The sequence below is a fragment of the Stylophora pistillata genome, chromosome 1, assembly GCF_964205215.1.
Source record: "Stylophora pistillata chromosome 1, jaStyPist1.2, whole genome shotgun sequence".
NCBI classification, from domain to species: domain Eukaryota; kingdom Metazoa; phylum Cnidaria; class Anthozoa; order Scleractinia; family Pocilloporidae; genus Stylophora; species Stylophora pistillata.
In genome coordinates, this window is record NC_142519.1 from 25,189,370 (window position 1) to 25,205,938 (window position 16,569).

Below are 16,569 nucleotides of genomic sequence, written 5' to 3' on the forward strand. Positions count from 1 at the left end.
AATATTTCATGCATTTTAATAAACTACAAAACTTTTACTGTAGGATAAAATTACACTGAGTGACTCTCTATGACAAATAGCCCCTAGAATAGCCCCTAGAATTCTATCCGCTTTTGCCACCAGTTCTCTGTGAAAGACTCTACTCCTGTCGAGTTCAAGGACGCATTACATAAAAAGCGTCTCCCAGACGTAAATAAAACGCTCATTTACGAGTAATGCCAGAGGCCGCGATTGACGTTCCAAAAACGTGGGCGTGCCGATCCGTCAAAAGGGGCACACGAATAACGCACCAGAACCTCTGTTGACAGAGCCCTTTGAGTCTTTTAACTCTAAGCGCAGATGGTTCGTGCCTTCTTTACGATAGCACTTCAGACCGTTTGAGTTCTAGGTATCTCTAATAACAACAAGCCTTTATTTCATCTCGACTTCAAAGTAGCAAAAATAACATGCTAATATCTCCGAGAAAATAAATAAATAAAATGAATTAGATGAATTAGATAAATACATAAGACACAATATATGCAATTAAGTAATTTATACAATAGGATAAACATTTAAACTATTTGCAGAATGGACAGCAGTCAGTATCAAATTCGAAATTACGACTAGCCGATTTAAAAGCTCCAACTGTAGGCAGTGACCTGGTCGAATTGGGAAGGGAGTTCCATAGTTTGCTACCATAGTAAGATAAAGAGTGCAGGCCATATGTAGTAGTATTGACACGAGGGATAAAAAGAGAATGTGTTTTTGGACTAAACATAATAGTAACATACTGACAAAACTTTTTGTTATAAGTACAGACCCCAAGGATGTTCGAGATAACGATGACGTCACCGTCACTCTGCACAGCCCCGAAGAAACCGGACAGGCCCCAAGGTTGACCGCTATTACCGCTGCCACAAAGGCTCATGTCTTGAGGACCGAGTCTATCAACGATTGAAAAATGAAAATTCCACTGATATCGCAAATCTGAAAAATTTCAACTGACATTGGCTGGACCAATTTCTTCCAATTATAAACTCGCGGATAAAGTCATGGGTAGTGGGGTGGGTGGGTTAGAACAACAGATTTTCAGTTTTGTCTGAGGTGTATTGAGTCAGGTTGAGCGTACAGCCCATTCATGTGCAAGCAAATATATTTGATGAATTGGAAGGTTAACTTTTCAAATAACTGGGTTTGCTGAACTAGGATAAATTTCTCTCGCTGTTGGCTCATAAGACATTCATAAGCATGAAACAACAGACTCTGACACTGTATTTATTAGTTTCATATCGGTATATTTATAAATCGTCTCTGTAATAATACCCAACTAAATTTAAATTTTGTATGCATACTTTGAAAACGTTTGATACCTCTCTTTCTCTAATATGAAACATCAATAAACAAAATACTTTACAGCTGTCCAGTCTAATGTGACCTTGATACTTAAACTTTGCTATACTACAAAATGGTGCAAGATGTAAATTAACAACTCTCTACAGTTTTCCCATAACATCTCATTTTCTTACTGACTGAAATTGAAACTAGCCACAAACCCGAGTACTTGTCCTGTCTGGATCACTTACACAAACCTAACCTATCCAAAAGAAAAACAAACAGTAATTTCTTCTAAATTCTTTTTCATGCTTGTGTGCTTTGATTCTTAGCAGTTTGGCACAATTGAAATGTACTAAAAAATATTGTTTATTTCATGTAATGTGACAGGTTATCTTGTTTTTTTTTAGAGAACCTTTTGGAAGCACTTCAAGTTCAGTCAATTAATTGACTACAAAAAAAAAAAAAAAAAACAAAACAGGCAAATAAACAAATAAATAATAATCACTGGGCTAGTCCCCTCAGAAATGAAAACAAGCCCTTTCTTTGGGAGAGTAGATACAGTACTCCTCTCTTGATGAGCATCTAAATAGAAAGAAACAAAAACCTGCCTGATATGGTATGTTGGTAACTATGTGAAACTACCAAGAACATTTTCAGTCATGCAATGGATGAAAAAAGCTGTTCAATCATGTCAGTATCTGGGCAATTGTGCACCTACCCCCCTCCCCATTTACCTAACATTAACCAGGAGCTGTTAGCAGTTGACTGTTGTTGGGTTAAGGGGGAGAAAGAGTATATACTGACATTGATCCAAGCGGTTTTCATCTTATAGTACAATACATTACACATTTAACTTGTAACTACAAAAGATACTTGTGCAAGACTTGCAAAACAACATTCATAAACAAAAAAAGGAACAAAGAAAGAGCAACAGGTGTCTTCAACAGCAAAAGACAACTGTGTAATACTAATTGCTTTGCAAAGTTTAACTAAAGAATAGTTCCTTGAAAATAAAACATAAGTGCCTTTTCACAAGAAAAAAAGGTGGAATTTTTTTCTTGGGATGTTTTCTGCACAGCATTTCAGTATTTAATTGTACAATGTAGTTTGGTTCAAACAAGTAAGGGCTGCATTGCTTGATGATACCAGAGGATATCACTAAATAATAGATAGTTTACACCTGCTAAGTACAAAGTACATAACACACTAAGTCTTGCATTTTGGTTCTGCACTAATAGTGCATGCCTACACAAACAATTTGGGTAGTTTAAAGAATGCTAAACTTAGACTTGATATAACTTTTCAAAAGTACTTCAAATATATAATTTTCTAAACACAGGTACAATCTCAGCAAAAAATTTCCTATGCATCATGTACTGGTAAACACAGATATACACCTCTAAAGGCTATTCTAATGTTTTGGTATAGTCCATGTTATACAAGTCATCCAGTTATTACTCAACACTGGTCATAATACATTCATTTTGTCAGTTGATAATAAAATCAATTCTCTATAAGTGCACCTGGTGCAAGACTGATATTCCTAATTATGAAGATTACTATACTACTTTACTGTATTGATTGGTATTCACTTGAACTGTTTTTACAATCAAATCAATTTTCAACCTACTCAAAAGCGTGACTATAATAAACTATAAATTTCATTACCCCCTCTTGCTCCCAATGTGTACAGTTATAACTTCATAAACATACATTTTCATTTTTTTTTTAGTTTTTCTTCTACTTAAGCAACTGAAATCCAAATAAAATTTGATTTATAACCTTTAATGCTCTGATTTCTCGACCTGAATTCAACCACTCACATTCACATCATAATTTATCCCAGTGGTAAATGGAAGTCCTGCATGAAAATGTGTTGGCAAAAACAAAATGCACCAGGCTTTATTGAGGATTCCCCTCACATGAGCCATACTTCTACCCACCCCTTTCACTGAAAAATCCATAATAGTGAAGTCTAGGAGTGGCCGTATACAACTGTCAGCCCCAAACTGTTGCACTACTGGTAGTTATTGCTTAGAATATAATTTCTACTTGCATGAAAAAGTAAATGAATTAGAGAAAAAAAATACAATTAAACAATGATAACAAAATCATATCATTAGTGACAGTACTGATAGTTGATAATCTGATGTGTGATATTCTGATACACGTAAGTTAGGCTGACTGAATATAATTCCATTATATTTATACTGTAAAAAAATACAATGTAGCACACATGTATCCAAAAATTATATGTCAGACTATATAATTATAATAATAATAATAATGGTAATAGTAATAATAATAAAATTAATACTTCATATGAATACTCATTATATTAAGGCTTTAAAATATATATCTCTGTTATGTGATGATGCAGAATACACTGGTTACATTCTGTTTATTTGCCACAACAGTGAAGCACTGTCACCCTGTTTTAAGGATTTTCTTACAAGCAGCTACACTTTCTCTTGTGCTTAATGTTCTTATGTGATTTCCGCACCTTCTCTGTAGCCTTCTCAGTTTCAAGCTCTTTCATTGCCTTTTCATACCAATCAGCTTCTAGAATGTACCAGGCTGGTGGCCACCGTTTCTTTTCTATGCACTTGAGTGTCGATGAGTCAAGGTTCTTCACGTGCTTGGGGCAATGACGACAGACTGCATTGTAGTGTGTGGCAATGTAGTAAATACACCAGGCTTCTAGTTGTGAAGCATTGTGAATCTGAGCCTCAAAAAGATAGCCTACAATTGAAGTGAAAAACACAATTTTAATATTTAGTTTGAGTCACTTGTCAGTGTGTACCTTTGTTGATGTTAAACATGAGACAACTTAAAGGCAAGTAACAACTATCGGGCACATGAACAGCAAGAAAAAAGAACAGCAGAAGGCTTGAATGCAAGACCATCGAAGAAAAATCCAAAGGTAGATAGCAGGATGGAATAAATAAATAACATATTAGATTTTGCAAAGGACAACTATTGAGTTGCTCTTCTTGTCTATATATTGCTGAGGAAGGAAGTGCTCTTACCACCTACAGAAACCCTTTCAAACAAGAGAAACCAGAGTCTAATTTCTCCTTATAATATTGCCCCTGAATCAAACATTTACTCCATAAGAATAAAGGAAATGATGGCTACCTAATGAAACTATTGATTCTTGGACCAATTCTTCCTATCAGTGCCATCAGAAAAATATAAAAAAACAGTATGGAGGACATCCACATTGATGTTGAAGCGAGAAGGGTTGAAAAGAACTGAAAGAACTGTCAGTCTACCAGTGATTCCAGATTTAACTTCTATCATCCCTTTACCAAGCTACCTCCTCTAACTAAATTTGCCATTATCTTTTAGCTTACATATTACTGACTGTGACATTCCCTAATTTTTTTAAACCATTTTTTAAATACATCTAACATATAAACATCACAAACTAACTTGACTGTAATTAATTTAGAAGTCACATGTGCTTAAGGTGTTTTCTTATTTTCCTAGACAAGTTCCTCTCAAAGGTATGATCATCATAGACATTCAAATCAAATTTCAATGCGCAGCTATGGGTTATAATAAAACAAAGCTCCTTTAGAACCATCTTCTAAGTGAGATCAACAGTTGTCTTGACTGTCATTATGACAATTATTAGTACTTACCGACTATATCCTCGGCGACAGCCATTTCATTTGTTGCTATAGCAATCTGCAGTTCTTTGACAATGTGTTGTTCACAAAGAGCCACAAGTCTGGGCAGACAAAAGAAATTTGCCAGAGCCAACACACCAATGATATCGTCCACAGATAGAGATAGGCACTGGCCAGTGTAGAGATATTCTAGGACATTTAAAAATGCCTCAAAGTTGGTGTCCTTAAATTCAACCTAGAAAAGAAAAGAAGTAACACTCTTAACCATGACAGCGACAATACATTGTAGAGCTGTCAGATAATGTAATTCAAGAAACATAATAGCAGTTACATATTTTTCATTTGACTGGTAAGGTCCCATATATGCCCTATTTATCACCAAAAATTATAGAAGTCCCTCCATGAGGACAAAATGTAGCAAGATTATTTACTAACGATACGAACTTGACAATCTCAGACTGCAGTTTCCCTGCCCTGCAGAATAAAATGTCAAAGGATCTCAGGGGCATAGCCTCTTGGCTTTCAGCCAACAGGCTTACCCTAAATGTGTTAAAAACTGATTTTATGGTTGTAGGATCAAGACAAAGAGTAGCCAGCCTGGAAGATATTGCTCTTTCTTTGTTAGACACCGAATTGGATGAAGTCAAATTTGTTAATTGTCTTGGTAAAGTAAGGTAAGGTAAGGTAAACTTTATTTGATAAGCAGGTTGAGATTGTTTGGCAGCCAAAGGGCTGATGTGGACCTACTATACACAATCAAAATTTGACAAACACAAAAGATATTAACAAAAGAATAAAAGCTATGCACAGGGAGAAAACAATATATATACATGCAAAAAACTGAGATTTACAAGAGCCTAATTAAAATAATAATATAATACCAGAAAATGAAATGCTTAAAAGTATATAAAATCATCTTTTTTTGCGGTGATCAACGTCGCTTCCTTGCTAAGAGAATACTCCGCTATGTCCCTGGCGTGTTTCTTTAATATCTGCTTATAGGAATTAAAATTTTCAGGCACTTTAACTAGTCTATTAAAAAATTCCAGATTACAGGGCCTCTGTACTGTAAAGTGTTTCTTCCAGTATCAGATTTAAACCTAATGATAGTAAATTGATTAGGAAAGCGAGTTGACCCAGAAGTTGTCTTTTTAGAGAAAAGTTCTCGAACAGACTGACACAAAGTTTCAAAATACACTTTGTGCATTAACGTAAGAACGGACTTTTGTAAAAGTAAGAGAAGGGTAGCCAATTTGATTTACTGAGACAGATATCACCAGCCAGCGACGGTTGAAGGTTGTTTATAATGCGGGAAGCTCTTCTGTGGATGGAGTTCAGAGAATTCATTGCAGGCGGTGAGCAGTTTCCCCATACTGAAATACTATATGTTACGCTGAGAATAATAGATTTGAAATAAATTTCCTCAAGTGACTGTTTAGGAAGAATTTTCATTCTCATTAGTGCTCCAACTTTTTGTGTGAAATGCTTCTTCACTGATCAATGTGCACAGATCATGAAAGCCTATTGTCGATTTTAACTCCTAGGCAAGTGGTAGAGTCAACCAGGTTAATTAAGCCTGTCCCAAAGTAAAGGGGAGGAAAAGGACCAAAAAGGTGTAGACATTGATGAATATTCAACTTGGGATAGCCACGTGCTAAGTATAAGACAGAAGGTTACCCGTAATTTGAGTGTTCTAAGAAGGGTTAAACCTTTTCTAAAAACAAAAAACCTAATTGACATTTACAGGTCAATAATTGAGCCTTATTTTACACATTGTTGCATTGTTTGGGATAGTATAAGTGAAACACAAATTGTTCATTTGCAAAAGCTCCAAAACCGTGCAGCACGAATAATAACTGGTGCTTCCTATTTGCAAAGATCTAGTGATGTTCTTTGTAAATTATGCTGGATGACATTAGAAACAATGAGAAAATGTCAAAAAGCCATTTTGATGTTTAAAATACTAAATGGTCTCACTCCCCTGTACCTGTCTGAAATGTTTACCCATAGCGCCTCTTTTCATGATTATGGACTGCGATCTTCCAGAATGAATCTTGCGCTCCCTAAAAGTCTCACAGATTTTTACAGAAAAAGTTTTGCATTTACCAGAGCAAGAATCTGGAATGATTTGCCAAACAATTTAAAGGAAGAAACTTCGCTAAAAAATTTTATGGGTGAGCTGGACCATTACTACCAGCACCAGCAAAACTAGTTCTAGAACATTAAGCTTTTTAATAGTAAATACATAACTTATATTGCATATGGATTTTATGTATTAACCAAATTTTAATATTGCTGTATATTTTAATTTGATAAAATGTCATATTTAAATAAAGGGTTCCATCCAACATGTGATGAGACAGGCAAGGCTGGAGAAAAGCAATTTGAAACCAATCGGAAAATGCTACTTGCTTATTGACTGAGTAAAGTCAGGCTGGATAGAAAAATATTTAGCTTTGTGTCATTACAAATAGACTAAACATAGCGAGGTCTCAATGTCATGACTGACAGCCAAATATTTTCCCATCTTGCCCTTCCACTCAATCCAAAAGTAATTATTATCTACTTAGGGTGTTGACAATAACATTTTATTGACTAACTCACACCAAATTGCATGCCAAATGCAAGAAAATTCGCAGATTAGCGAAAAAGTCAAAGGGATGAGTAGCAGAAGTCTTACTTATTTGACTGTTTGTGCTTAAGAGTTGTTTGATTAAAGCTGAAGGTGAGAGAAAGTCAAGCAAGTCAGAAAAACTTTGGCATCGGGCCTCTTGTTTAGAAAGGGCATGATAACACAACCTGTCCAACAACACCTCTTTTAACCCCAACACCTGACACGAATTTGAAATGTTTAATAAAACTTTGCATGTAAATGCAGGGAATGTGGCTAAGGCAGACACTTCTCAATTCTTATTGTCATGTAAATACTCGTCTTCCCAGTTGTTCCCAGTAGAAATAATACATTTGTGTGGACAGAAAAAAAAAAATCAATCAATAGACCAAATCCACTGACTGTAGTAATGTTTTTACCTCTTCCAATTTTGTGTTTTCCTTTCAATGTGACAGTTCACTAATAAAGCATACTTTACAAAAACCGGCTGAGATACAACTAGCCTGAATGCCACCGAGAAAATGTTCAACTACAAAAAAAAAAAAGATGAATTCATGATTCAATTTCAAAAAATTCCTTTCAACTTTTAAGGTTGGTTTTATTATCCATGAGGGGATTGAGTCTGAAAACAAATTTTAATTAAGAAATAACTTATTCACTGAGTTAGAGCCAAGTATTGGGTGCAGCTGACCAAATGCATCCTACACCTGTTAAAATAATCATCATTTCAATTTTCAGAATGCCACCTAAGGTTGGTAATACTCATCCAAGAGTAAAAGTTAGCTCAGAATTGTGTTCACCACAGTTTGAACTAATAGCTTATTTTCAATACATTTTTATGTACAATTGTACAACAACAACCAATTCATGTAGTGAATATTAACAATGCAGCCGAGTGAATTTTTAAGGAACAAAAACAGGTGAAAATTTGCAAGGTGCTGAGTGGTTTGGCATTGATTGTTAATTTTTCATTATTTTTCTTCAATTCTGTTTTGTTTTTCTGTGACCATATAGCCACCTACAGCCCCGGTCGCACCAACACTCAAGGTCTTAAAATAATTGAGAAGAATATGCCACCTTTCTATAACATCAAGAAATGGTTAGATATTCTAGTCTTCTCGGATAGGGATGTATAAATGTAGGTCTCGTCTCCTGCAGGGTTAGGGGTAGGAGATGTTAATTTCCCACGCAAGAGATTACTGTGTGATGGATGTCCTTCCCTGGGGTGGGATGGGTGGGTTGAGGGCCGTAGGTTAGAAAACTGTAACAGGTTATTGCGTTTCCCTCTTTAAATAAAGTTAAAGTGTAACTTGTTCCCTTGCATGCCATTCTAACTCACTCAATCACCATAGAAATCGATCAAAGGGAAAGATAAGAGATGACCATCTCATTATACATCTGGACTATATTCTATGACAAAAATTTTATGTTGATCCTTTCATTAACAAGATCTGGCAATTTTTTTTCCTTTCTCAGTGATTCCAGTACACGAGTTTATATTTCAAAATGAAAGACTATATTGTCAAAAGTAATCCCTGAAAGAACTCTTTGATGGTGAGTTTCTCGACATAATCACAAGTCTGCTCAAAACAGCATTTCATGCACACGAATCGTAAAAGCATCTCAATACCAAAAAATAGTCAACAACTACCAAAATAAATGATTTTGGTTGTATCATTCCCCAATTTGAAGCCTGTCTCAGTTTCAAGGCTGAATAAGAATTTAGAAAGTTGAATTTTGTGGAAGGAAGAAAACCTGAGTACTTGGAGAAAAGCCTTTCAGCAGGGGCAAGAACCAGTGACAAACTCAACCCCCAGATGATGCTTAGTTTGCAAATCACACCTGGGCCACAGGTTTTGGAGATAGATCCATCTACTCTCACCACTACAATAAAAATTAATTCATTATTTAGATAAATATTTTTTAAACATTTCTTACCACTTGTACCCCACTTTCTTTGAAGTGTCCAGTCATAAACATCGCAGCCATCATCTCACACTGTGCAACCAGAAACGCCTTGTGAGCCATAACAATCCTGCCTTCAATCCTGAACACAATATCAGAGAACATGTCAGAGTTCACCAGCTTTTTAGCACAAGAGGACATCTCTCTCACTATCTTTGAGTGAATTTCAGTGTTCATGTACTCTACATTGTTCATGACATTAGCAATGTAGCTTACAAGGTTACTGAGTTGAAGATTTCGAGCAGCATCTTTGAGTTCCTCAGTGCACACTTCAAGTGGAATATTTCCACTGTACAGAAATTCAAGAATGAACATGAAATTTTTGTATGTAAGAGAGTTTTCAACTGTAACTTGAACCATCGAGCTGTGTTCCTCACTATCCCAGACACCATTGTAAGATTCGAGTGCCACAAAACCCCTAGGTAGACTTCCTCGCTCTCCAAACACAAGAGCATCCTGAAGCACAAGTTTTTCCTTAGTGCTGGGCCCTTTAAAGAGTGTTTCCTCATTCAAAGAGAACAGCTTAGCAAATGTTGGTGCTGCAGTACAAAGAATTGCTCTGTGAGCCTTGATGGTGTGACCATGAACCAGAAATTCTACATCTGCACACATGCCACTATCAAGCAATTCCTTAATGTTTTCCTTGAAGGTTGAAGGTGGCACACTAACCTTGGGAGGGTCAGGTTTTTCTGGTAAGTAAGGGGGTTGAAGTTGTGGATTCTGGATCCCTTTCAGTTGTGATGACCAAAACCTCATCTGTCGTCTGTTAATAAGTGCCACACGAATTGCATTTTCAAACACATGATGGATGCCCCACATTGTCACAACACTTGTCTCGTAGTAAGTTGCACCAATCTCTTTTGCCACTTGACGACCCATGTCTGGTGTCACAAGGGAGCACTCTCGCATGCGCTTCGACAAACTCCTGTTAGAGTTCACCGTCGTCTCTTTGCCAAACAAACGCCAATCAGACTGCATACCAACCAAAATGATAGGGGTTCTGGGACAATACTTTTTTATTTCACTATACCACACCGCGTTGACATTCTTGAAAGTGTTTGGGGAATTTAAAGAAAAACAGAGCAACACAACATGAGCATTCTGATATGCAAATTTACGATTAAACTCATGATCGCCAAAGGTATCCCACAGTCTCAATGCCACATCAACTCCATCAACGCGGAAGTTTGCACGCTCCCTAATTTCTTGAGACACATGATACTGGTCAATTGCAAAAACTGTTGGAAAATGGATAGGTTGCTTTGCCTCTTGTCGGGGTGCCGCGATACCAACTCCCAGAGCTTGTGCACAAATCAGGCGTGTCTTTCCAACACCAGTGTCTCCAACTAAGACACACTTGATGAGTTCACGAGGAAGCTCATGGTCATAGTCGACTTCGTCCATGCTTATTTGAAATTCCCGCCTGGTTAAACAGGCGCACTGATCACCCTGAAGTCTCTAAGTCGTTATGCAATTTGAGCGAAAAAAGTTATGGAGGTTACCTGTAAACCAAACCGACTAAAAAGTGTTTCAAGATAATCCCTCAAAGCCCATAAACTGTTCAGACAATGACGTTTTGTTTAGGGGACTTAACTACGTTCTTATCGTCGTTTAATATGGCGGGCGCACTGGCAAGAGGAGCGATTTTCTCAGTTTGGTATGAAAATACCTGTTCACGTCAATTAAATCTCCTTGAAGCATTACCATACCTCAGAGTCACAATCCCTTTACAACAGAGAACCAGGTAGTTCCCTTTTCGAGTGTCAAAACAGGAGATTCTTCAGTCGCTTCCCTGCGGATGGAAAGTGATGAAAACAGGAGTGGTAATGCGTCACATCAAAACAAACGACGGAAATCAATAACGTAGAACATTCCAATGGCGACGATGGAGAAATTAGTTCCGTAGAATGCAAACATCCACGAAATTCGCCAAGTCTGGGAGATAAGGTACAGGTTCAGTTGGAGGAGCCTTCGCACGAGTTGTTTCATAAGCTTGGCGATGTGACAATAAGTTCGGGTGGGTCTGTTGTGAGGTTAATTCGCGCAGTCAAATGAGGCTTAATTCTAATCCCTCGCTGTAAAACACGTTCCGTCCTTTGGTAAACACTACAGCACTACAAAAGTGGTAATTGAACGGGGTGATAGAGACAACTCTCTGCCATTCATCTCTCAAGCGTTACGGATAGAAGTGAAAATGTTTTGTTTTGTTTTGCTGAGGGGTTCAATTTTTCCAACAGCAGTATGTACCAATCAAAACAGTGAACATTATCACGTGACCTCAACCCAGAGCTGTTTTTTTTTCCCTTTCGAGTTTCCTTCTCGAGCCTTTTTTTTGTCATTTGCTTTTTTCATATTATTTTGTTGACCGTTCGAACTTTACGATTTTCTTGGTTTAACTTGAGATGAATTATAACGGGAAAAAAACATTGTAAACTAAAGTTGATTGGTGACCCTTTCGGCCAAACGAAAGAGACAACCTCTATAATATCATATGATATCAGACACAAAGCCATTTGAAAATATTGGCTTCCGTTATGAATCATGACTCCAGTTTAATTTTGTAAGAGATTTATATATTTACATTCTTGATTTCCGTTATGAAGAGGATACGTGACTAAGATGAAACGATTACATGACAATGTTGTCGTGGCTTGTGCCCCCAAACCAAACCTGGAGCCACATCAGCCGAAGATGCCGACACGTTCGGGTAATCGATTTCCGTGGCAAAACAAGAACCTAATACTGACAAGGTGATAATGTTTCAATTTCAATTATGATCTAAAACTGGCCAACAACACGCGATAATCTGATTAGCATTTCCCTCCACTTTTTGCTAACCGGAGACTGGACGTGTATATGACTGTCTGCAACCTTAAAATAAAATTTCCTTTAGTGTGCGATAATTCTTGACATCACAAGCACTCGTTGTGGGAGAAACTTATCAGTAATGCCAAATTTGGCTTTATCAACTGAGTCTATATTGTAAATTGGCATAACCTCTGACGAAGCGCTAACGCTCGAAACGTCAGTTTCCTGTTGAAACCGTCTTTACAGTGGCCAATTTACATTATTAACTCAGTTGATAAAACCAAATTATCTTCTGGTACCCCACCACCAATGCAGCACCACAGTTTCTTTAGAAACTTATCCCAATTACTCATTTATCCGAAATTAACCGCATGCAAGATTTTATTTATCAAAACCAAAATCTAAAATTCTCTCTGTAATTACTCTTATATTTATTAGAATTTATGTTTAACATTTTGACAAGGGGAGTGTCATCTTTCCTTTCCTTTACATCATCTTTTGCACCCAAATTTCCGAATATGTTTTAAATTAGCAGACCAAGTAATATTAATGAAAAATGCAGATAGGTCAGATGATTGAGAACGAGTGCTTCGGGGTCTCCTGCCGATTTGGTTTGATAGTGGGGGGTATCAAGGAATAAGTCGCCACTTGTTCATTTTCACAAATGTACTGTAGTCAAAAATGAAGTACCCTAAAGTACATACTTTGTTGATTTTGGTTAATTTTTTTTTGTAAGGTAGTTTATGAGGACCTCTCTCTTACGAAACATTTAGTGCAAGTTAAAAATATTGCTCAAATTACTTCTGTTGCTATTTTGAATAAATCTATACTCTTATCTTTGGAGGTTTTCATGATAACAGCTAATTTTAAAATCAGAACGATCTGCCGAAAATTGCGTTTGGCTAATATTCTGTGCTCTTTATCACGATAACTTGAAGTCGTATAGCATAAAAACAAGATGAGTCGAGATCAAACCAGCGTCAGAAGTTATTTATAGAAATGACTTTGGAACTTGTTGCATTCTTTGTTGAGGTATGTTTAAACGGAATGGTGGGCAATACAAAACACATCTTTCTTAGAGAGTCTGTCCTGGTCTAAGGTAAAGGTGGTAAATTTCTCATTGTGGTACTGGGTCGGTAGGAGTTATTATAAGATAATTAATTGCGTAAATCGGCCACTGTAAGAAGTTACTCAAGTTGACGTCTTTTAGCGTTTGCCCTTCGTCAGAGTGGTAAACCTCTGACGAAGGGCCAGCGCTTGAAAGGCAGCTCTAGAACTCTACAGTACGTGGCAAATTTACATCATCAACCCAGTTGATACACACCAAATTATCATGGTGTATTGTAGATTCGGCCGCGAAATGCTTTTGTTTTTTCAAGTGTTATATTAGTTGTACTTTCAGCGACACAACGAAAGAACCAAGTTATTAAAAATATAATTCATAAGCTCTGCGGCGAGGCAAATATAATTCTGTTTAATTAACTGTTATAACTGCTCACAACAAAGTAGTATATACATTACAGAAAGATGGCCGGATTCAAGGAGTAAAGACATAACATGTGAGTTTCCGAAGGAGTTTGTCTTTGAACTTGATCTGCTGTTAAAGAACATTATCAATGTTTCATTAGAAGTGTTTTCCTCTGAGTTACATCCTGAAGGTATATATATTCATTTTTTAAAACTAAATAAGTTATTTGTAATAAATATGAAGAATCAACTCAACTTTTCGTAATAAAGATTCAAAGCAAACTGCTCATCTTTCAACGTTTCTCAAACAAATCTGACATCCTTTTCAAACAAAAATATGTCAACAAGCAGGTCATTATTCGTAATTTTAAGATAGACAAGGGAAACTCTTATCATTACAGTTATAGAACACAATTTTCTGACGGGTTCAAGGATGGATACGAGAGTATAATGGAAACCTCACATTAAAACGATAACAAGGAGAATATAAGAAAATATTGCAATAGTGTTCAAAGTATCTAAAACGTTATACTAAACTTTTGTTTATATATAACATTCAGTATTGCAATATTATTGCCGAAGAACGTTCGAGCGCTTTTTGATTGCTAGCAATCACAACAGCCAATCATAGCAAGGAAAATTTCACGAGGAGCCAATGAGAATGCGGGAAAATACTAAGGAGCAAGTAGCGAGTGGTTTTAGCTTTTAATCTGATTGTTTCATAAAGTGGCGCGAGTTTTCTTTTCTGGATCAGTCGCAAAACGAAGTAAACCAACTGACAAAAATAATCCCAGATTCCTTTAGACACTCTGGCAGGGAATCTCTGTAATACCATTTGTCTTTCCAAATTATCCTTGCATTAGTTGTTCGGATTATTGATGCGAGAGATTTTAAGTTAGACCATCCAAGGTTGGAAACATTCAGTATGAAGACGATTGTCAGATGGTGTGGTCGAAGGAAGGAATTGCTTGACTAGCTACGGTAATCCTTCTTGCTAACTTGGTAGGTTCTTCGAAGTGCGCCTGAAGTTACAAACTTAACCTAGCTTCTCAACTGGGTCAGTATAGTATTCAAAGGAAAAGGCGAGTATCAAGTCCTCAATACAATAGCTAATCCTTATCTTATGTTCACTTTTCATTTTGAACTCAGTAGACGAAACGAATCATAGTGGTGATCACCATGTATTGGTTTAACAGAGAAATTTGTCCCAAATTTGAATACATATACAACTTGTGCTGTTTGGAAATATACCCACTTAGTAAAACAATTTGTAGCAAACATGGTCAAGGAAATTTTTTTTTCTAAATAAGCCAAAATAACACGTGTATATGGTTCCATAACTATCCGTCAAGAGTATCTCTAATTGTACACCATCGAAAAAAGAAAAAAAAAGGACAGCTCACACGGCTGTATTTAACACAGAAAGGTCAAAATGGGAAAAAGAGGAAACTTATTGATTACGTTTCTTTTTTTTCAAAGGTGTAAGGGAAAGGTGGAGGCTAGTTAGGAATTTCTGCACCCCTTACGTGAATTTGGCTTGTACTGCTGTTCTAACTTGTGTATAAGTGGGCTCGCATTTACGCGACGAGAAGGATCGGTGAATGAAGTAAATAACGCCACTAACCGATCAGTGAGTTAGAGCAGAGCAGCGGCAACTGTCAGAAAAATGCTTCTCTTGACTCTCCTGACTCCTTTCCCTCTAATTGTACAGACGTCAATCGCTGTGAATCTGGACTACCAAGTGGGTGATCATCACGATGCCATGTGATCACTGTATTCTTGTATTCAAATCTCCCATAAGCCCCGTGCAAATGCACTGGATTTATTCACTGTACACGCTCTCAACATGTTGAGCGCAACAAGTTGAATGCATTTGAACACCCCGTTGAGAGGTGTTGAGCGGTGTTGAGTCTTGTTGAATCAAATTTGAAACTGGTCAAACTTTTCGCTCAACACGGCTCAACATCTCCTTTGTTTCGCGGTCATCCATGCATGGCTCAACAAAGGCGAGTGCATTTGTACAGCAACGCTCAACATGTTGAAGCATACTCCGAAATCCGTCAGAAGAAGGTCATCTCGAGTATATTTCCGATTACGAAATCCGAGCTCCCCCGATGTTGTGCTCGTGATGATGGCCCTATTTAGCATTTTAGACCCGCATAATAGAGTAGAAATGAACATGTACTTCGTTTTTGCTCATGACTTCGTATTAGCTTTAAGATATTTGCTTTTTTTTTTTCGTTGCTAACCTATATTACAGACTCCACAACATTTTTGCGATGCCTCCTTTTCATGCATGGCCGATTACAACTACAACATAGTGACACCTCTACGAAATCTGTCAAAAAGAGGATACGAAAACACCAGAGGTCATCTCGGGTAGATTTCTGAGGACGAAATCCAGTCCGAGCTCGCCCGATGTTTTCTTCGCTATGAAGGCCCTATTTAGCATTTTAGAGCCGCAAAATAGAGTAGAAAGGAACACTTACTTCGTTTTCGCTTATGACTTCGTATTAGTGTTAAGATATTTGCACTTTTTTCCCGTTGCTAACTTACATAACAGATTCCACAAAATACATTTGATGCCTCCTTTTCACAGATGGCCGATCACTACTACAATGTAATGACATCTCCACGAAATCTGTCAAAAGGAGGATGTTAAAACACCAGATATGATGTTTTAATACGAGCTATTTTCGCACGAAATAAGGCATTGTGAACAGAAATACCTTTCTTAAATAAAGCTTTTCAGATAAAACATCTAGG

The 16,569-nt window shown here is 37.0% G+C and overlaps 2 protein-coding genes across 4 annotated transcripts in view; one reads left to right on the forward strand and one right to left on the reverse strand.

Annotated features, from left to right (window-relative positions):
- LOC111329965 (uncharacterized) overlaps window positions 1-1,792 on the forward strand; it is a 22,262-nt gene extending 20,470 nt beyond the window's left edge. For 2 of the 3 annotated variants that reach the window (XM_088746823.1, XM_088746822.1), the window contains one exon: window positions 801-1,792. In XM_088746823.1, coding sequence (XP_088602949.1) covers window positions 801-822 — 22 coding nt within the window. In that variant the 3' untranslated portion in view covers window positions 823-1,792. Of the gene's footprint in view, window positions 1-795 lie in introns of all 3 variants that reach the window. The other variant, XM_088746821.1, reaches the window with a different exon arrangement.
- On the reverse strand, window positions 1,242-11,994 carry LOC111329963 (rho-related BTB domain-containing protein 1). The gene is made up of 3 exons (XM_022934734.2): window positions 9,502-11,994; window positions 4,965-5,187; window positions 1,242-4,059 (listed from the first exon to the last, which is right to left on the reverse strand). Exons 1-3 carry the CDS (start codon window positions 10,930-10,932, stop codon window positions 3,767-3,769), a joined length of 1,947 nt encoding a protein of 648 aa, XP_022790469.1. The 5' UTR covers window positions 10,933-11,994; the 3' UTR covers window positions 1,242-3,766.
- Window positions 11,995-16,569: the final 4,575 nt, after the last annotated feature.